This window comes from Capsicum annuum, chromosome 10, assembly GCF_002878395.1.
Source record: "Capsicum annuum cultivar UCD-10X-F1 chromosome 10, UCD10Xv1.1, whole genome shotgun sequence".
In the NCBI taxonomy this organism is placed as follows: Eukaryota; Viridiplantae; Streptophyta; class Magnoliopsida; order Solanales; family Solanaceae; genus Capsicum; species Capsicum annuum.
The window spans coordinates 219719066-219740429 of record NC_061120.1 but is presented as its reverse complement, the minus strand read 5'-3'; the positions used below and the strand labels follow the sequence as shown (position 1 = coordinate 219740429).

The 21364-nt window shown below is 34.4% G+C and overlaps 3 protein-coding genes and 1 long non-coding RNA gene across 15 annotated transcripts; 3 read left to right on the top strand and 1 right to left on the bottom strand.

Annotated features, from left to right (window-relative positions):
• Positions 1-883: 883 nt before the first annotated feature.
• On the bottom strand, positions 884-2593 carry LOC124887678. Its single transcript, XR_007045519.1, has 3 exons — positions 2430-2593; positions 1162-1226; positions 884-931 (listed from the first exon to the last, which is right to left on the bottom strand). It is a non-coding gene; the product is annotated as an uncharacterized LOC124887678 (long non-coding RNA).
• A 1048-nt stretch (positions 2594-3641) lies between these two features.
• LOC107843936 (FT-interacting protein 3) lies at positions 3642-8312 on the top strand. 12 transcript variants are annotated; one of them, XM_047397476.1, is made up of 3 exons: positions 3642-4051; positions 5448-5510; positions 5639-8312. In XM_047397476.1, the coding sequence occupies exon 3, from the start codon at positions 5752-5754 to the stop codon at positions 8071-8073; it is 2322 nt and encodes a 773-aa protein (XP_047253432.1). In that variant the 5' UTR covers positions 3642-4051; positions 5448-5510; positions 5639-5751; the 3' UTR covers positions 8074-8312. The 12 variants fall into 12 exon arrangements, with proteins under 12 accessions (XP_047253432.1, XP_047253430.1, XP_016543860.2 ...); XM_047397474.1 differs by having other exon boundaries at positions 5636-8312; XM_016688374.2 differs by lacking the exon at positions 3642-4051 and adding an exon at positions 4052-5102 and having other exon boundaries at positions 5636-8312.
• Positions 8313-9343: 1031 nt separating this feature from the next.
• On the top strand, positions 9344-12634 carry LOC107844709. Its single transcript, XM_016689070.2, has 4 exons — positions 9344-9938; positions 10031-10957; positions 11520-12010; positions 12491-12634. Exons 1-4 carry the CDS (start codon positions 9344-9346, stop codon positions 12632-12634), a joined length of 2157 nt encoding a protein of 718 aa, XP_016544556.2.
• Positions 12635-12971: 337 nt separating this feature from the next.
• LOC107844708 (uncharacterized mitochondrial protein AtMg00810-like) lies at positions 12972-13877 on the top strand. Its single transcript, XM_016689069.2, has 2 exons — positions 12972-13619; positions 13731-13877. The coding sequence occupies exons 1-2, from the start codon at positions 12972-12974 to the stop codon at positions 13875-13877; spliced, it is 795 nt and encodes a 264-aa protein (XP_016544555.2).
• The last annotated feature ends 7487 nt before the right edge of the window (positions 13878-21364 follow it).

The window sequence follows — 21364 nt, the reverse complement described above, 5'->3', positions numbered from 1 at the left end:
CAAGCAAAAAAATAATTTACCTTAACCAATAACTCCTTCTCTACCTTCTACTAACCTAACACACAAGGATATATCACTTCATTACTAACTCAATTATATGAAAAAAGATTCAGCTATATATATTCAATAAATCACCCTTACCACTTTTCCTGTCACTACACCTCTAAACCCTTAGTTTTCAACCAACACAAGAACAATAAGATGAACAACAAGTTGCTAGTGAATCGAAATAGGCCTCACACGGCTTCACTAGACTTTGATTTTGTGTTTTGAATAGGAAAATAAGATAAATAACAAAGCAACTATGCTAGTGAATCGAAAGATCCCACACGGCTTCACTAGACTTTTAGTTTCAACAACACAATGATAACAAGATTATAAGAGATAGAAACTTAACACACAATATTCAATGACTTAAGAATACACATCTTACTCTGTCTTAACTGAACGCCTCATAAGAATGAGGACATAACTTTAAACTTGAGGGACGTATGACACACTACGGAGCTCCTCTCAAGCTCTTTGTGTGACTTCTGAAGTTTTTGCTAGTAAATCTGAGAGCATTATCTGGGAACACTAGAGTAAGGAAAGAATTAGGATAACTTTTCTTTCATATGGGCGACACCATGACACAAATTAGAGTATGAAAGAGGAACATTCTGACTCCATAACACGAACTAGAACATGAAGAAAGAGAGACATTCCTAAACGCCTTATAGCCTCTTACTTATTAGTGTGGCGCGCTACACACCTATAAATAAGACTCTACCCGACGTAATTTTGCAGACACCGTGGGACCATAAACCATGCTTTGATACCAAGTTGTCATGACCCGAACCGGGGCCCTGGCCGTGACAGAGATCCCGAACCATGAAGATCCGAGAGCCCTTCTAACTTGCAATCATATACACTATTCATTTACAAAGAGGAACTGCGGTAATACAAAACAAAACGGAATCATGGTCGATATCATAATTCAATTGAATAATCTGAAAGGAAAAACATAAACCTCTAAACAACGTCTAACATCAGTCTGCGAAAGCTCTAACTGAAAATGACATTTGTCTGAAATCTGGGATAAGCCCCCAGTCGGGCCATGAATCAAAATAAAATAACAATAACAAGTTCTAAGATAGGTCTTCTGAAGTAAGGGAGGCTCACCAATTGCAACTTCCGACGCACTCAAACCTATTGCTGAACTGGACCCCGAGACCGTGCCTCAGATCCTGAGATGGAGGGGGGTCAATACAGATGTACTGGTACGCAGAGCAATCCAAAATAATGTACTTTTATAGACAACATAGGTGAGAGTATTTCATAAAAATATTAAGCAAGAAATAATTTAAAACACATGGGTAACTTAAAATAATTATTCAATGCAAATCTGTAGATGTAAAACCATTCTTTATTTTTTTTTTTACTTCTGAGGTAAGTGGTACACCCTACATATCTGAAAGTTTCCCACGGGTAATATGGAATCCGCCATTAACTCGACGGCCAAACCCCCAACCCAAGTTTGCCGCAAGGGTTGAAGTATCTGAATCTGATACGCCCCAGGGCACTAGGCCAGCGTATAATAATATATCCGTATCGGCAAAACACGATTTCAGGCAATGAATCATATGACTCGTGCCTTCTACGGGTAACCACCTAACTCTCTTAGTGCTCAGTTTTTAACCCATTCTAAACATGCATCTTTTTAATTCAAAATCTAAAATCTAAAATGAAATCTGTATCCTGTTCTGAGTTTTGTTATGACTTTATCTGATTTGGTATCGTCATACCAAGACTTGCAAATCATAATTCTGAGCCATAAAATATCCTTTACAATTTTCTCTTTCAAAATACAAAGGTTAGACCACCATACTTCAAACAATTCCGAAAGATTCATTCTTCCAAAACATTTATCAAATTACGCAAAGGTCATTCTTTTCAATCGTTTCAACAAACATGTGGTGGTCATGAGTTTCAACAACCCATGAAATTTTTTTCATATATATATATATATATATATATATTTTCAGCACTTACCAACATGTAAAATCCCCTCTCTTCAATTCAAAAATCATAATCAAGTCATAAACAAAGTCAAGGCTTTTATATTAAATTATATTTTCAATATCACATTTCGAACACATCATATCTTACGAAGTAAAGAGACTTGTAAATAAGAGAGGGATTTCAAATAGTTCATGTTCTCAATTCATAATTCAAACTTATCAAACTCATACATATATCTACTTAAACATGGTTATAAATCAGATTTGGGGGAAAAGCCTCAAGACCAAATTAATATCATCAAAACTTTAAAAACATGAATCTAATTATAAATCCAAAACCCTCTATTTTTAAATTCATAATTTCTAAACCTTTAACATGATTAATAAGAATTTACCATGCCCATGTAGATTTAGGAAAACCCCATGTACCTTAGATTACAAGGTTTGAAGAGTAGAACTCGAATCTTGATTTGTTCTTTGGAAATCTTGGACTTACGAGATTGATTCTTGATCTTGAAAGAAAGCCTAGTTTCCATTTTATTCTTGAGAGAGGAGAGGAATTGAGAGATTAAAACTGATAAAAGAAATGGATTATAGAGCGTTTTGGATGATTTAAATCGTGTGGCAGAAGTTTGGGATGACGAAAAATACCAAAATACCTCTAAGGAAATCAAAAACGCCGCAGCAGTCTCTCGATTTGACAGACTGACATGCTGAAGTAAATTGGGTATAACTTTTTACCTCGATGTTGGATTTCGACGAAATTAATTGCGTTAGAAAGAGGACTCAAAGAACTTTCTTTTGATATATAGAAGGCCACCCAGTTCATTATATAACAGAAGTTATGCTCGACGAAATTTGACCCAAGTTGAAATGTCCACTAAAATGTACTCGATGGAATTGTTTCAACTCGTCTTTGAGTTATGGGATTTTTGTAACCTCAATTCGTATCCAAAGGTATTTCCACACTGTAAGATTTATCACCACACATATATTAACAAAAAATCATCTAGTTTGGATCAATACGCATAAAAACGACACTTCGATTTCTAATCCAAAAACAATGCGGGATATTACATTAACATCCTCGTAAAATGACAGCAAAGTTTATTCACACTTCATGAAAAATATTCTTATATATACACATTTATCAAGATAAGTTATTTATTTTAATTTTAATATTTAACTACTAAGCCTAAATTATTAACCTATTATTAAAAATTCAATAAGAATAAAATATTTAATCACTATGGGACTGACACGTGTGAAGTTCCGACATACTCTTCTTCGCACGCGCGACCCGGTTCCTCCGGTAAACACAAGACAAATAGTACCCCAATTAATACTTTTTTCCATATTAATCTTAATTTTAAATAAATATACTCTCACAATCTCAATTTATTATAATTTTTTTTTTTTAGTTAGTCACAAGAAAATTATATATTTTTATATTTAGTAACAATTTAACTTTAAAATGCTTATTTCAATCTTAATAAAATACTTTATAGTCATATAAATATATTAGATTCTTTTAGACTATAAATTTCAAAAATCTTCATTTCGTTCTTAAATTTTGTATCAAATTAAATTAACTATTTTGTGTCAAGAAGTATAAAGGGCAAAAAAGCAAAAGCAAAAACCAGAAACAGAAACACATATTCTCACACACACACAGTGAGGACTGAGGAGTCAAAAGTCTGCATCACAATGTAATCTCAGCAGATTCACCCCCCCCGCAGAATCCCACCACCCCACCCCCACTCTACCCCTTTTAGAATCAGACAAAGATCACAGAGCATTGCCACTTTACTTTGTTTCTTTAAAAATTTACCCTTAGACACTATTTTCTTCTGTCTTTCTTTCTCTCTTGTGTGTACTTTGTTCCCTTTTTCACTTTTTTTTGGTCACTACACTATTTTTACTTCACTTTAGTTCAAGAAAGAGCAAAATCCAAAACCCCATTTGCCTTTTTTTGCTCTTAAGGTTCCATTCTTGATAAACTTATCAGTAAAAATCTAGTCTTTACTCTTCAGTTTCAGTGAATCCTCAAGGTACATTCATATTTTTTTTTTATTTTTTTTTTTATGTTAATCATGTGGATTTTATAGAAAAAATGATTTCTTTTTGCTACATTTTTTTTTTAATTGTAAATCATGTAGATTTTATAGAAAAAAATGATTTCTTTTTGCTGCATTTTTGTTTTTTTGATGTAAATCATGTGGATTTTATAGAAAAAATGATTTCTTTTTGCTGCATTTTTGTTTTTTTTTGATGTAAATCATGTGGATTTTATAGAAAAAAATAATTTCTTTTTGCTGCATTTTTGGGTTTTGTGTTTTGAAAATGCCAGGCTGGTTTTTACTTGTTTGATATTTGTCTATCATAATGTGCTTTTGTTTGCTTTTTCTTTATGTGGGTAAGAGAAGTTTTTGTATAAAGTTTGCCCATGTCATTAGTAAAGATCCAATTTTTTGTTGCTCTAGTATTTTTTTGTTTTGTTTTGGATTGCTTTTTCTCGAGGTAAGGTTTGCGTACATTTTCTCTACTTCACTTTGGTTCAAGAAAGAGCAAAAACCCCAAATCCCCTTTCACCTTTTTTGCTCTTAAGCCTTCATTCTTGATAAACTTATCAGTCAAAATCCTAGTCTTTTCTCTTCAGCTTCAATGAACCTTTAAGCTACATTTACTTTTCCTTTATGGGGTTTTGTTTTTTTGATATAAATTATATGTTTTCTTTGGAAAAAGCCTCTTTACCTCCCCGAAGTAGTGGTAAGGTCTGCGTATACTCTAGCCTCCCAGACCTCACTTGTGGAATTTCACTCGTTATGTTGTTGTTGTTGTTGATGTAAATCATGTGGGTTTTATAGAAAAAAATGATTTCTTTTTGATGCATTTTTGGGTTTGTGTTTTGAATTCTTGGTTAGTTTTTGCTTGTTGATGTTTTGTTAGAGCATAATGTGGTTAGATTTTTGGCTTTCAAAAGACTGGTTTTGTATTTCTTTTGTTTTTATTTGCTTTTCTCTTCTTTGTTCCTGGATTTGCTACATTTGAGCCGAGACTCTTTCAGAAATAGCCTCTCTACTTCGCCGAGGTAGTGGTAAGGTCTGCATACACTTTACCCTCCTAGACCACACTTGTGGGACTTCACTGGTTTGTTGTTGTTGTTTGTTAGTGGGTAGGAGAAGTTTTTAGAGACAGTTTTCTCAGAGGATTAGTAAAGATCCAATTTTTTTGTTGCTCTAGTATTTTTTGTTTTGTTATGGACTGTTTTTTCTTGAGCCGGGGGGGGGGGGGGTATGTGAAATAGCCTCTCTATCTCTGGGTTTGGTGTAAGGTCTGCTTACACTTTATCCTCCGTAGACTCTACTTTATGGGACTATACTGGATATGCTGTTGTTGTTTTGTATGGGAAAGAATTGATTTTTATTTATTTTTGATGTTATGAAGGTTTGAAGCATTCAGATCTGACTCTATGAATGGTTTGGCGTTATTCTGATTATCCTTCAAGAGGTTCTTTTCCCCTACTTTATAATTTGACTTATTCACATGATAAACATAGTAGAAATTCTCAAGATTTTGCCTTCTCATTTTTGGCTACATTTGTTTAACGCTCTGTTTGGGTTCAACATTTGCAGCAGCAACATAATTCGGCGTTGTATCTGCTGAGGTCTTTCTCCTGTTGATCGTTGGTTCACATTCTGGTGAAGAATTAGAGGGTTTTGTGTTAAGTGTTGTTGTGCCGACCTCGAAAATGCAGAGACCTCCACAAGAAGATTTCTTACTCAAAGAGACCAAACCCCACCTCGGTGGAGGGAAGATCATTGGTGATAAGCTCACTAGCACATATGACCTTGTTGAGCAAATGCAGTATCTTTATGTTCGAGTGGTGAAAGCTAAGGATTTACCTGGGAAGGATGTTACGGGTAGTCTTGATCCTTACGTCGAGGTTAAGCTCGGGAACTATAAGGGTACGACTCGTCATTTTGAGAAGAAGTCAAATCCTGAGTGGAATCAGGTGTTTGCTTTCTCCAAGGATAGGATTCAGGCTTCTGTACTGGAAGTGATTGTGAAAGATAAGGATGTTGTTAAGGATGATTTTGTGGGTCGTGTTCTGTTTGATTTGAATGAGATCCCGAAAAGGGTTCCCCCCGATAGTCCTCTCGCTCCACAGTGGTATAGATTGGAGGAGAGGAATGGCAATAAGGTCAAAGGAGAGTTGATGTTGGCTGTTTGGATGGGAAATCAAGCCGATGAAGCCTTTCCTGAAGCATGGCATTCAGATGCTGCAGCTGTTAGTGGGGCTGATGGCCTTGCAAATATAAGGTCTAAGGTGTACCTTTCACCAAAATTGTGGTACCTACGAGTTAACGTGATCGAGGCGCAAGACTTGGTTCCAAGTGACAAAAGCAGGTTTCCAGAAGTTTTTGTCAAGGCCATCCTTGGAAATCAAGCATTGAGAACCAGAGTTTCCATGAACAAGACCATCAATCCCATGTGGAACGAGGACCTGATGTTTGTAGCGGCAGAACCGTTTGAGGAGCCACTAATTTTGAGTGTGGAAGATAGAGTTGCACCGAACAAGGATGAAGTTCTTGGGAGGTGTGCTATTCCTTTGCAGTATGTGGATAGGAGGTTGGACCATAGACCTGTGAATACTAGGTGGTTTAATCTTGAAAAGCACGTTATTGTCGAGGGAGAAAAGAAGGAAATCAAGTTTGCTAGCCGAATTCACATGAGAGTATGTCTTGAAGGAGGCTACCATGTTCTGGATGAGTCAACCCATTATAGTAGTGATCTTAGGCCAACTGCAAAACAGCTGTGGAAATCTAGCATCGGTGTTCTTGAAGTAGGTATTCTGAGCGCTCAGGGCCTGTCACCAATGAAAACAAAGGATGGGCGGGCAACGACAGATGCCTATTGTGTAGCAAAGTATGGGCAGAAGTGGGTGCGGACAAGGACAATTATAGATAGCTTTGCTCCCAGGTGGAACGAGCAATACACCTGGGAAGTTTTTGATCCTTGCACTGTTATAACTATTGGTGTATTTGATAATTGCCATCTGCAAGGAGGAGATAAATCTGGAGGGGCGAGGGACTCAAGGATTGGAAAGGTCAGGATCCGTCTTTCGACTCTTGAAACTGATCGTGTCTACACGCATTCATACCCACTGCTGGTCTTGCATCCTACCGGAGTGAAGAAGATGGGTGAAATTCACTTGGCTGTGAGATTTACTTGCTCGTCGTTGGTGAATATGATGCATATGTACTCTCAGCCTTTGTTACCCAAAATGCACTATCTTCACCCGTTAACTGTTAGTCAGCTGGACAATTTGAGGCACCAAGCCACTCAAATCGTCTCCTTGAGGCTGAGTCGTGCTGAGCCGCCTTTGAGGAAAGAGATTGTAGAGTATATGTTAGATGTTACGTCTCATATGTGGAGCATGAGGAGAAGCAAGGCCAACTTTTTCAGGATTATGGGCGTTTTAGGTGTGGTAATTTCTGTCGGAAAATGGTTTGATCAAATATGCAATTGGAAAAACCCCATCACAACCGTTCTCATCCATATCCTGTTCTTGATACTGGTGTTATATCCCGAGCTTATTCTCCCTACCATTTTCCTCTATCTCTTCCTAATCGGTATTTGGCACTACAGATGGAGGCCAAGGCATCCTCCTCACATGGATACTCGCCTTTCTTGTGCTGATACTGCTCATCCCGATGAGTTGGATGAGGAATTTGATACTTTCCCTACTTCACGTTCTCCTGATATTATTCGTATGAGGTATGACCGCTTAAGAAGTATTGCAGGGAGGATTCAGACTGTCGTTGGCGACTTGGCTACTCAAGGCGAGAGGCTCCAGTCTTTGCTGAGCTGGAGGGACCCTAGAGCGACATCATTGTTTGTCATTTTCTGCTTGGTTGCTGCCGTTGTGCTCTATGTCACTCCATTCCAAGCTGTGATGCTCGTGACCGGATTTTATGTATTACGACACCCAAGGTTCCGCTACAAGCTTCCATCTGTGCCGCTTAACTTCTTCCGAAGGTTACCTGCTAGAACAGACTGCATGCTATAAGCCATGCCTTCATACAGCTATCGTCTCTATGTCACCTCATGTTCTTCCCATTAAATCGTCGAAAATGATGTAGAAATTTATGGAGCTGTTCTTTTCGATATTAGGTCCTAGTAGTATTTTGCACAAGATCATGGTGAAACTGTTAGATCTAGTGAGTTGGTGATGCAAAAACTATATAATGTAATCATGTCGAATCTAAGTTATTTATTTTGAACAAGCTCCATGCTCAATTCAAAGTACTTCCTATGCAGTTGGAGTGTGTTTTTGGTTCATTCTTTGACAAAATGTTCGAGTCGTGAAAGCAGTCACTAATGTTTGCATTAAGTTAAGTTGTCGTCTACGTCACACCCAAACAACTCCTTAAGGTGCAGCCCTTCTCCGTACCCTGCTAACATGGGATGCTTTGTGCATTAGGTTGCCCATTTTCTTCCATATAGACATAATGTGTTTTTGGTTCATTCTTTGACATAATCTTCGAGCCGTGAAAGCAATGTGTTTTTGGTTCATTCTTTGATATAATCTTCGAGCCATGAAAGCAGTCACTAATGTTTGCGTTAAGTTGTCTATGTCATACCCAGACAAATCCCCCGAGGTGTGGTCCTTCTCCGAACCCGGGATGCTTTGTACAATGGTTTACTTAAGGATGAAGCTTTCTTGTGTTGATATTAAGTCATATTGTTTAATAACCTGTTGGGAATGTTATGAGGTTGATGGTTTAGAAAATATTATATTATTATGCAATAACTACTTTTGTTGTTCATAATTGTTTAATATTGTACTTGTATAATATAATGCAACTTGAAGATATTTTTGTTGGTGGTTTTTGTCAACTCATTTGTTGAAGTATAAAGAAGAGAGTGGAGAAGAATCTAGAAGAAGCAATAATTAGACTAGTGGGCTTTCTGTTATAACTATTTTTTAGTTAGTTACACTAGTGTTAACGGCTAGTTAGTTAGTTAGTAAGCCTAATCCCTAGCCTATAAATGTATATGACAATACACATTGAAGGATGATGAATACAACAAATCTATTCACTCTCTAACAATCTTTCTCATCTACTCATCTCATTCTTCTTCTTCCTCTAAATCTGTTTTTCTTTTGCCTTTCATCTAAAGAGCTGCTAGCAAGTATTATAGCAGTGTATGGTTAATTACATGGTATCAAAGCCATTACTCACTAGCAAACGAGTAGAGCAAGATCGATTCTGGTGCATTGATTTCTTCACTGGAAAATCAAAGAATCTTAATACAAGAATTGAAGGTCTGCAACAATGGTGAATCCAAATGCTTCTGTTGATCCTGCTGCTGAGGGTTCTAGAGTTACTCCAAGTTCTTTGGATTACAATCATCCTCTCTTCCTAAGTCCTTCTGATGTGAGTGACATAAAGATTATTTCTTTTCAGTTAACAGGGATTGAGAACTTCTTAATTTGGTTTAGATCCATGCGCATTGCTTTACTTGGAAGAAATAAGTTGGGCATGGTGGATGGAACATGTTCTAAAGACAAGTTCTCAGTTGAATTAAGTTGTCATTGGGAAAGAGTGAATGCAATTGTACTTTCTTGGATCATGAACTCTGTTTCTAAAGAATTACTAGGAGGAATTATGTATGCATCTGTGGCAAGTGCTTTCTGGAATAAACTGTTTGAAAGGTTTAACAAAGTGGATGAGGCCAGAACATTCAATCTTCACAAAGAGATTGCTACATTAGCTCAAGGTACTGCCTCTGTATCTGTGTATTTCTCAAAACTCAAGGATCTGTGGGAAGAGTTTGAGGCTCTAGTACCTGCACCTGGGTGTGAATGTGATAAATCTAAGGAGTATGTGGTACATCTACAAAAATTGAAGTTGTTTCAGTTTCTCATGGGTCTGAATGAGTCCTACACACAAGTAAAAAGTCAAATCTTGCTTATGACCCCTCTCCCAAGTGATGAAAGTCACAAATCTATTGCAAATCAGGCAGGAATTCTGGGTATGAATCCGCAGCCACTGGGAAGAATCTTGATCTAGTCATGTATGCAAGAAATAATGCAGGTGGGAGTCAAGGCCCCAAGTACAAAAGAAATGTCAATTTGCAGTGTGATTTCTGTAAACTCAAAGGTCACAGCAAAAAGAACAGCTGGAAATTACTTGGCTATCCTCAAAATTATAAAGCTAAGAAGAAGTTCAGGCATGAAGGATCAAACACAGCCTACAATGTGGCCTTAAGTTCTCATGACTCCTCAGCAGATCAACATGGTTGCTACACTAAGGATACAAGACAATCAGTAACTGCAAGTACTCAGATGGATCAACTAAGTCAGATAGGAAATACAGCTTTTACCAAGGAACAGTATGAGAAAATCTTGCAATTGATAAACAAAAGTAACTTTGTCAACACATCTACTGAATCTGCAAATGTAACAAGTGCAGGTATTTCTGCTTGTTTAGCTTCTTTTGGTTCACAGAAATGGATTATAGATACTAGTGCTACTAATCATATGGTAGGTAATTCAAGATTATTACTTAACAAGACTGTTACAGAGTTACAAAATCCAAAGAAAGTGTATCTACCAAATGGTGATACTACAATGGTCACTCATGTGGGAACTAGCTGTTTAGCAGAAGGAAACACCATTACAAATGTCTATCACATCCCACAGTTTTCATGCAGTCTCCTATCAGTGTCACAAGTAACTAAGGAGTGGAATTGTTCAGTGAACTTCTTCCCTAATTTCTGTGTTTTCCAGGATCTTTATATTGGAAAGGTGAAGGGGATTGGGAAGCTTGATGGAGGTTTATACTTACTAGACGAACAACCAAGCACTGAAGTTGCAGGAGTAACCAAAGTCACTACTGAAGTAATTGTGGAAAAGACACAAGCTGAAGTGGATCTGTGGCACCAAAGTTAGGACATGCTTCAACTGGTGTACTAAAGAGAGTTGTAGATCATGGAGTACAAGTGATAGAAGACAGAATAAAGCAATGTAGAATTTGTACTAGTGCTAAACAGACTAGATTACCATTTGTGTCAACTAATCTTCAAACTACTTGTTGTTTTGATCTTGTTCACATGGATTTGTGGGGACCATACAAAGTACCAACTACGAATGGAAACAAGTATTTTCTAATAGTTGTTGATGACTTTTCAAGGTTTACTTGGGTGTTTCTATTAAAGTTTAAGTCAGATGTCTTTTGTCAAGTACAAAAGTTCCTTATGTATGTCAAAACACAGTTTGAAAAAACTGTCAAGGTCATCAGAATTGATAATGGCACAGAGTTTGTTAACTCATTGTGTCAAAAGCTGTTCCAAGATAATGGTGTAATCCATCAAACAACTTGTCCATATTCTCCTCAGAAAATAGTGTTACTGAGAGAAAACATAGACGCATCTTAGAGGTCACAAGAGCTATCAGGTTTCAGGCTGGCATTCTAATATTGTTCTGGGGCTATTGTGTTCTCACTGTAGTGTACATCATCAATAGGCTACCTAGCTCAGTTGTTCAGCACTTAACCCCTTATGAGAAATTGTATGGTAAAAGGCCAAACTGTGATCATCTCAGGGTCATGGGGTGTCTATGCTATGTCAAGGTGTTAAATGAGCATGACAAACTCATGCCTAAAGCAAGAACAAGTGTTATGATGGGATATTCCAGCACTCAGAAAGGATACTTAGTGTATGATATGTCAACTAACATCTTCTCTGTTAATAGAGATGTCTCATTCAGAGAAGATGTGTTTCCATTCAAGATACTACAACTACAAACTCAGCCACCCCATCACATTTTTCCTTTGAAAGATCAATTTCAACTACTAGGTGGTGATGAGATGTGTCCACAGATAACAACCATGGCACCTCAAGGGGTTCTTGATCAGGAAAGTCAACAGGTTCCTGGTCAGATAAGTCAGCAGGACCAACAATTACAGGCTACTCTTCTCTCTACACATTCCATAACTAAGGTATATTAAAGAAGATCTACTATAGGTCCACAACCTGTAACTCAAGTATATCAAAGAAGGTCTATTAGAGATCAAAGGGTCACTAACTCAAGTGGTCAACAAGAGCAGCAAGTGGAAGTGATTCTCACTCCAGCAAACTCTATTCATCTGGACCAGAGGAAGTCAAGTAGGGACAGAAAGCCATCTACATGGATGCATGATTTTGTCTAAAAAAATACAAAGAAAGTACCTCATGCACTTGCCAATCATGTGTCATATAAAAAACTCTCTTCAGCTTATAAAGACTATGTACTGAAGTCTTCTTGTGTCACTGAACCTACAAGTTACACTAAGGCTTGTAAAGACCTTAAATGGGTGGAAGCAATGAAGAATGAGATAGATGCACTGAATTCCAATCATACTTGGGAATAGTTACTTTGCCTAGAGGGAAGAAATCTATTGGTTACAGGTGGCTATACAAAGTAAAGTATAAGGCTTCAGGTGATGTTGAAAGATTTAAAGCCAGACTGGTTGCAAAGGAAGTATGGACAAAGAGAAGGAATTGACCACAAAGAAACATTTTCACCTGCTGTGAAAATGAAAACAGTAAGAACTATCCTTGCTACTGCAGCTAGAAAACATTAGTTTATACATCAAATGGATATTTATAATGCATTCTTGAATGGTGATTTAAATGATGAGGTCTACATGGATCTACCTCAAGGATTTGCTAGTCAGGGGGATAATGTAGTATGTAGACTACTCAAATCCCTATATGGACTAAAACAAGCACCAAGACAGTGGAATAGAAAGTTATCAGAGGTATTACTAAGGTCTCAGTTTACTCAGGGCCAATTTGATCCATCATTATACATCAGAAAGACATCAGAAAGAGTCACATTGGTGCTAGTATATGTTGATCACTGGAGATAACTTAAAGCTGATAGAAGAAACCAAGGCAATCCTACATCAGAACTTTAAGATGAAAGATCTAGGTGAACTGAGATTTTTTCTTGGCATAGAATTTGCAAGGTCTGATAAAGGGATATTGATGCATCAAAGGAAATATGCCTTGGAACTATTGTCTGAGTTAGGCTTAACAACAGCTAAACCTACAGCTACTCCTATGGACTACAACATCAAACTGACATCCAAACAGTTTGATGAGCATGTTAAGCATGGGAAGTCTACTGAGGATCCTCCAACAGATCAAGTTGCTTACCAAAAGCTAATTGGTAAGCTATTGTACCTGACTATAAAAAGGCTAGACATAGCCTTGTTTGTTCAGACATTAAGTCAGTTTCTTCAGGATCCTAAGAAGTCTCACATGGAAGCAGCACTGAGGGTTGTGAAGTATGTTAAGAACCAACCAGGTCAAGGTGTTCTACTGTCTAGTAATACAGATGACAGAATAAGTGCCTATTGTGATGCAGACTGGGCATCATGCCCTCAGACTAGATGGTCTGTAACAGGCTACTTTGTGAAGGTTGGAGAATCACTAGTTTCCTGGAAATCAAAGAAGCAAACTACTGTCTCCAAGAGTTCAGCAGAACCAGAGTTTAGAAGTCTTGCTGCAGTCACAACAGAGTTGGTTTGGATCCTAGGCCTGATGAAAGAAGTTGGGAGTGAAGTAGTTCTATGTAGATGTGTTCAGTGATACCAAGTTTGCTATGCAAATAGTAGAAAATCCAATATACCATGAGAGAACAAAGCATATTGACATTGACTGCTTCTTTATCAGGAAAAACTTGTGCAAGGAATGATCAAAACTCACTACATTGCAACCCAAGATCAGCCTGCAGACATGCTGACTAAGGGATTGACAAGAGCACAACAAGTTCATCTCAATGCCAAGCTAGGGATCTGTGACATCTTCACACCTTCCTAGCTTGAGGGGGAGTGTTGAAGTATAAAGAAGAAAGTGGAGAAGAATCTAGAAGAAGCAATAATTTGACTAATGGGCTTTCTGTTATAACTGTTTTTTAGTTAGTTACACTAGTGTTAACGGCCAGTTAGTTAGTTAGTTAGCCTAATCCCTAGCCTATAAATGTATATGACAATACACATTGAAGGATAATGAATACAACAAATCTATTCACTCTCTAACAATCTTTCTCATCTACTCATCTCATTCTTCTTGTTCTTCTTTTGCCTTTCATCTAAAGAGCTGTTAGCAAGTATTATAGCAGTGTATGGTTAATTACATCATGAAGACAAAAAATCTGTACGTTTTATATGATTCTCATAGAAAAAAGTACATTGTGCTCCACTAAAGCTTTTGTTATGTACGTAGATTGAGAAATGGATTGACCAAACACGCGTTTGATTCAAAATGGATAATATCAAGTTACGAGTATCTTTTAGTTGATTCGCCCAACAAATGATCTTTGAGCCAGTAATTAGAACATGGGGCCTATGGCTTAGTGTCTTTGTTCGTCGTCTACTGACTATGTTGCACAGACTTTATCTTCACTTTCGATGCTGTATTCATGTTGGATTCTTCAAAAATACACTCGTTCTGGAGAATCCAACACGTGTCCATTGACATTCTTGAAGAGTCCGAGCAATATAGATGATTAACAAGATGGGGTGCGACATCATGTTAGGTGAATAATATCACATAATTATCTTTGAGTTGATCTAGTCGAACGAAAATTACTTTATGGAAAAGCAAAAGAGCATGTTACTATGGATGCAAAAACATCTCATGGACCACAAAATATTTCCAAAAAAAGAAGTAAATGACAGATTTTTTTTTATGGAATATTCTCTCTTTTTCTATTTTTTTTGTTTGCTTTTCCCTTTAAAGCTGGATTTTAAAGCTGGATAACAATAAGGGCTCTGGTGAGGGAATAAATTATTCTGAAATTAGTTATCCTAGGTTGTTATCCCACCTTCAATATAGAATAAAATCACACTACAATCTTGAGAAAAATAACATAAACATACACCTTAACTTAACGTATTTACACCAATCCCCACCCTTACAAAATAAAAAAGGGCAGTTCGATCTATTAAAGCTCCCGCTATGCGCAGGGTCCGGGAAAGAGCCCTACCACAAGGCTTGATCCCGTGACCTTCTGATCATATGGCGGCAACTTTATCAGTTACTCCAAGGCTTCCCTTCCCCACCCTTACAAAGTAATTACAAAAATCCCAACTAATTATGTATGTATCTTGGATGTATCGGAAGCTAATTATGTATCTCGACAGACCCAAAATCGAAAAAAATATATCGGGAACTAATTATGTATCTTTACAAAGAAAAAAAATATATTTTTAGTTGGATTTATTATGTATCTTGACAGACCCAAAATAAAAAAAAATGTATTGAGAGCTAATTATGTATCTTTACAAAGGAAAAAATATATCTTTGTTGGATGTATCGAGAGCTAATTATATATTTTGATATATTCAAAATCAGGAATTTTAGTAATTATGCAAACTATCAGGATTTTCCGTAATTAAGCTTCAAACTATCGGGATATATGTTGTTTGCCCATAACTAAGCACTTATCCCTCGTAACAAACGAGCCCTAGCGATGAAAAGTAACAATGGGCTTCCCTTGCTTTGGGGCTTTGGAGAAGAAGGGCCCAAATGTACACAAAGATCTGGGCTGATTGACCCTAATTACTTGCAGGCTTCCTCTTTGGGCTTGAGTGAAGATTAACTGGGCCTTATATCTGATATTGCACAAATAGGATTTTCATGATGTTACGATTTAAATTTAAAAAAATTACGCGATGTAGTAAATATTTACATTGTATTTATGAACGTAACTACAATATTTAAAAATATACGAAACATAGCTACTGTATTAATGAAATATAAATATCAACACTGATACAATAACTTTCGCGCGATCTTTAGTTCATATAGTATGCGTTTTGATGCTCACCTGATGCGACAAACCTAATATCACATGATATAAGTATAATTATGTCTCTTAAATATGCAAATTTTAGCTACGTTTGTATTTACGCTCTAAACTAAGCTATTTATGAAATTTTCTCTTTAAATTTTGGTCTCATTAGGAAAAAATGTTTCAAACATAACTTTTTAAGGGAGTAAAATCCTCGCAAGTCGCTGAGTAATTTCTTATTTGATATGACACTTGTTTTAACAATAAGTTATGAGGATCGTCAAGATTTATAGCAAAAAATCTATTGTTGTGACATTAACAAAAAAAAAAGAAAAAGAAAAAAAAGAGGAAGAGATATATAATTGGATTAGAAGGTTCAATGTGAAACGTAACATGGGACTTAGCAGCAAAAATCTATATAACAAGTCATCATTAATTTGTCATGAAGCCATATTTAGACTGTGTGTGTGTGTTTTTGTTTGTTCCAAATTGTCCTAACATGGCCACCACAACTCAAAGTTGCACACAAGATGATTGCGGTGAAGTGGTAAGTACTAAGTAATCTTTTATTCTTAATTGACGGTCTTGAGTTCGAGCTATGGATATGAAATTTGTTTTGGCCGGAAGCACTTTAATTTACCCTCTAAAGTACGACTTCCTAATGCAAATTTGGATTAATCAAACTCAAAGTTGATATCAGACACTGGATGAGCCCTTTACAGACTTTTCATCTGGTCCTACACGGCACAAATCCAAATTCACTGAATCAATAAAGACTTTTCATCTAAATCCTATAAGACACAAATCCAAATTGACTGATTCAATAAAATTCAAATACAGGATGATTTAAAACAAAAAAAAGGAGTCATGTGAAAAGTGAAATTAGGAAAATTTAAATAAACCTTTTCAATTTTTCAATCTTTTATTTATTTAAATATTAATTAATACAACCAAACTTCTCTATAATAATCTTCTAACATAATATTTCACTATAATGATCAATAACTCTTTTCTTGGAATCGATTTTACATGTTATTTTATTCTATATGTTCTTTATAACAACACTACAACAATTAAAAAACGCATATATCAGAATTCAGTAACTTTAGCCAAAATCTTATATTTATATTAAGAAATTTATTAAATACGTATAAATAATTTATCCAGACTTTAGCCAAAATCTTATATTTATATTAAGAAATTTATTAAATAAGTATAAATAATTTATCCAGAACTCCATAAGCTACATTTTCTGAAATTCAAAATCCATAAAAAATTAAAAATTCTGAATTCACCGAACCTCTTTGATATTCCAATTTTCCACCCCACAAAAAAGAAATTTCCTCTCAACAAGTAGAATAGAAAAGGTGTAAATGATTTGAATGTAAATTTGGAAGACAGTAAGTGAGAAGACTAAGTCAAGGCAAACAAAAACAATTTCAGATACAAATGAAACCTAATTCAAAAAGTGATCAACAATTTTCTATTTTTAGAAAGCAGAAAAAGAGGGCACATTCATTGACCCCAAATTGTAGATTTGGACCAAGAATTATAATTTGTTGTTTGGAAAGAGTAGGGAGGTAGTTTGTTGGAAAAATTAATATGGTCTATGTTGGTTACTTGGTCCATCCCCTAACACTTTGGGGGAGTTCATCAGTCGTTTCGATATAGTTTTGTGTATTATTATCAATTTTGTTTGTCGGTTATTGATTTGTAAACATACAATAACAATAACATACTTAGTATATGACTATATTCTCACAAAGTTAGGTCTGAGAAGGAAAAATTTACACAGTTCGTACCATTAGGGTCGGAGCTAGCTAATAGTGAGAGGGCCGAACCCCTTCGGCGGAAAATTATACTATTTATACAAGCTTAAAATTATTTTTTATACATATATATATAGCAGACATTGAACCCCCTTCAACTAGTTCTTTTGTTCACATTTTTTGATTTTGAACCTCCTTAGTTATGATGTTGGCTCTGCCACTGCTTCCCACCCTTAAACTGAAGGTACTTCATTTGTTCCAACTAAAGTCAGACCTCTCTATAGTAATAATTTATTATAATTTATAACGGTCGCATTTTTGGAGAAATTGATTTTTCATGTTATGTTATGTTATATGTTTTCTATAACATCATTTTACTGCATCATTCAGAAAATATCTAGATAAATGCCATTGCTATAGAGATTAAATTGTAATTATCATTTTGAAAAATTAAATTTGTTCCGATATATAATTTATCATTTTATCAGGAAAAAGAAGTGTATATTACCTTTTTTTTTTTTAAAAAATAATTCATTTGATTTATCCTTACTGTGTTAACTAGTGGAATGTTAATTAAGTGAAATGCTTAAAAGGGAAACAGATTAAAAGATAACTAAGATAAATTCTCTTATAAGCAAAAAGTCTCTCTTAATTAAAGGATAATTGCAAAATCTTATAATATAAGGTGAAAGTAACCGTAAAAAGCAACCAAGAAAATAAATAAACTATAGATTGTTTTTTATTATTTATTTGACTTTATTTATTAAGTTTATCTTTAAAGGTTTTTAAAATATTAGTTTTCCATGCCTTCAAGAAAGTTCTCAACCTCCTCCTTTAAAGTCTCAAGTCGTTTAGCATAACAAATTTTTGCCTTTTTGTGAAAAAATAATTGATAGAAAACTAACATGGGAAATTGGAAATTTTCTATCAGTTGAATTTGTTATTTATCTTTTTTTAGTCGAGGGTCTAACACAATTTAATTTTTCTATTTTTCTAATTTTTTAGATATTAATTATAAAATTTTACTGAATATATTATTGTTATTGCTATTTAATTCTCCCCACTCAATGTTTAATTCTTTTTTCTTATCATTATAACTTTTGATAACTAATTCAAAATAGGGTAAAAACTTACATTAACATGATTAGTACATAAAATAAATTCATGACATATATGGATTTGTACATAAAATCATTTTCACTTACTCATCAAAATCACATAATTATAGTAACTTTAGACGATTAGTTTGGTGTAAATATTCGATAAAGGAAGAATTAATTTTTTAGTGTAAGAAAAAGAAGGAACATATTATCTTACAAAAAAATTAAAATAAAGGGAAGGAAAGAAAAAAAAAAGAATAATAATAAATCCAGCATCTCCCACAAAGTTTCTAACCTTCTGATAGTCATATTGCTCTTTTCCTATTGACTTTCATGAACAAAAATAGACTCAAAATAGTATAAGAAAATTTAAATTATAGATTATTAATTTTTTAATTGGTTGACAAGAGGTTCAATGATGGATTGTCAAAGAATATAATAAAATAAAATAAAATAAAAGGTAGCTTGTGATGGAAAGATTAGTGCAACCTAATTAATGAGAAGAAAATATTTTGAAGAAAATAATTGATCAAAGATACACTGTATCGAATTATGTTTTAATTATGTTATTATACATTCCAAGTGTCGCTTTTTTTAATTATACATAAGGAAGGAGATTATAAGACGAACAGCTCAGATAGTCAAACTCTCATCAAGAAGGTGAAAATTATATAATTATCTAACTGAATTACTGTGACACCTTCAAGCATATATCTGTTAAACATGAAACAAAGAATAATTCCAATAGAAAAAGATGTAATTATGTTGATTATACTTAACTATACTTTTGAAATAAACAATAAAAAGTGAATTTAGAAAAAAGGAACAAAATCTACACAGGTGATGTGTTTTAATATTTGTACAATTAATAATTCACTATGTAATTAATGTAACATCTAATAAAAAGATGTACTAATTAAGAAAATTGATAGCACATGATTCATAAGCTTCTCTTATAATTCATTTTCTCAATTGAAATAGGAAATCAAGGAAACCAAAAATGTTTACTAATTTTTAAATTGATTATTCAATTATTTTAATTAATTAGTCATGACTTCTATTGTTCTTTTAGCAGCATTTGTATGTATGACTAAATAATTATATTAGTATCTTTTAGTTCTATTTTGTACGTCTTTGATATTATATTCAATATTTATAAAATAGTATTTATTGTTAAATTAAAGGGAATGAAAGCAAGATTTGGTGACCTAAATTTCAAAGAACAACATGCGTGAATTAATTCGATTTCAAGAAAACAACTTAATTATATAAATGAAAATTAGCAGGTTGGAGGTAAGATTTTTATTAAGGGATTCAAAAGTATGCACACGAATTAGCTGAAGAGGATTTGATATCTACTATATATATATATAAAATAATTTTAATCATGTATAAATAGTATAATTTTTCATCGAAGGAGGTTCGAACGATACCCCTGAGTAAATGCTAGCTCCGCCCCGGAAAGAAGATGATTAGACATGATGACATGACACACTTGTTGTTTAGCGAAAACGTGACTCTAGATTGGACGATACAGAGGTCCATGATTAAGATGTATAGAAGATTAGTAGATAGTTGAGTGTCGTCACTTGTCTAGTTTTCCTTATCCGTATTATTTTATTACGACTACTGATCACATACTATCTTTGTTCTTCGATTTTATTTTACTTGTTATTTCCTTTGCTTCGTTAACGCACTGTGTCGTTTCTACCATCCTCTTCTCTATTATATTTAACATGACTGCTTCAACTGATGCATCTTTCTTTTCATACCCGACTTTATTACGCTTTACTTGAGTCGAGGTTCTATATATATGTATCAGAAACAACCTTTTCACTTTCGCGATATAAAAATAAGATCACATATACACCACATGATCCTCAAACCTTATTTGTGATTGTAAAATTATACTGAATGTATTGCTATTATTGTAATTATTATTTATTTAATTAGAAAGAGAGAAACAAAGAGAGAAATATTTTATTCAGTTCTTTGGGATGCAATGGTTGACTATTTTATGGTTGGAAGGGTTTGACCTAGCCAATTAGATGAAAGTGATTGAAAAATAAGTATTAATTTGATTAATTAATACTACTCTCTTCTAAAACAATGAGAAATTAATGCATATTATATTCTTTTGTGAGCATATATACACTCTCAAACTTTATTGACAATGATGTTTCAAATAAAAAATTAGGGTGGACTTGTAACAATATTTTTTTAATGACTCATATCTTTCTAGCTATTTGTATGTGTCAAGTATTGTGAGTTAAGTTCATCCCTGTTATTTTGTTTAAAAATTAAATGTGTGAATATAAACATAAAAAATCTACTCTTTTTAAATTGTTACTCAAAATGTATAAAATTTACTGAAAAAATATTTTTTTGTCAGATTTCCTAGATACCCTATATGTTTCAATTATTTTGCTTCATTTAGGGTATGAAGCAATATATATATATATTTGAAATAAAATTTGTATATTTATAAATTATAGAAAGTACTATAAGTGACAATAGTTATTGGTTTAAAATATTAAAAAAAATTAAAAAAAATATAATCGAGGGAATTTTTTTATTTTTTTTAAGGGGATCAACTAGCCTTGTAATTTGGGCAAGCATGCTAATAATCTTTGTTGTCCCTCT

What these genes read in the sequence shown, in the direction of transcription:
- LOC107844709 (XM_016689070.2), top strand. Translation starts at nt 9,344, where the DNA reads ATGGTGAATCCAAATGCTTCTGTTGATCCTGCTGCTGAGGGTTCTAGA. An exon ending in GTTGTTTCAGTTTCTCATGG is followed by an intron (nt 9,939 to 10,030) that starts GTCTGAATGAGT and finishes ATTGCAAATCAG; the next exon opens with GCAGGAATTCTGGGTATGAA. An exon ending in CTACACATTCCATAACTAAG is followed by an intron (nt 12,011 to 12,490) that starts GTATATTAAAGA and finishes ATAAGGCTTCAG; the next exon opens with GTGATGTTGAAAGATTTAAA.
- LOC107844708 (XM_016689069.2), top strand. Translation starts at nt 12,972, where the DNA reads ATGAAAGATCTAGGTGAACTGAGATTTTTTCTTGGCATAGAATTTGCA. An exon ending in TGAAAGAAGTTGGGAGTGAA is followed by an intron (nt 13,620 to 13,730) that starts GTAGTTCTATGT and finishes CTTCTTTATCAG; the next exon opens with GAAAAACTTGTGCAAGGAAT.
- LOC107843936 (XM_047397476.1), top strand. Translation starts at nt 5,752, where the DNA reads ATGCAGAGACCTCCACAAGAAGATTTCTTACTCAAAGAGACCAAACCC.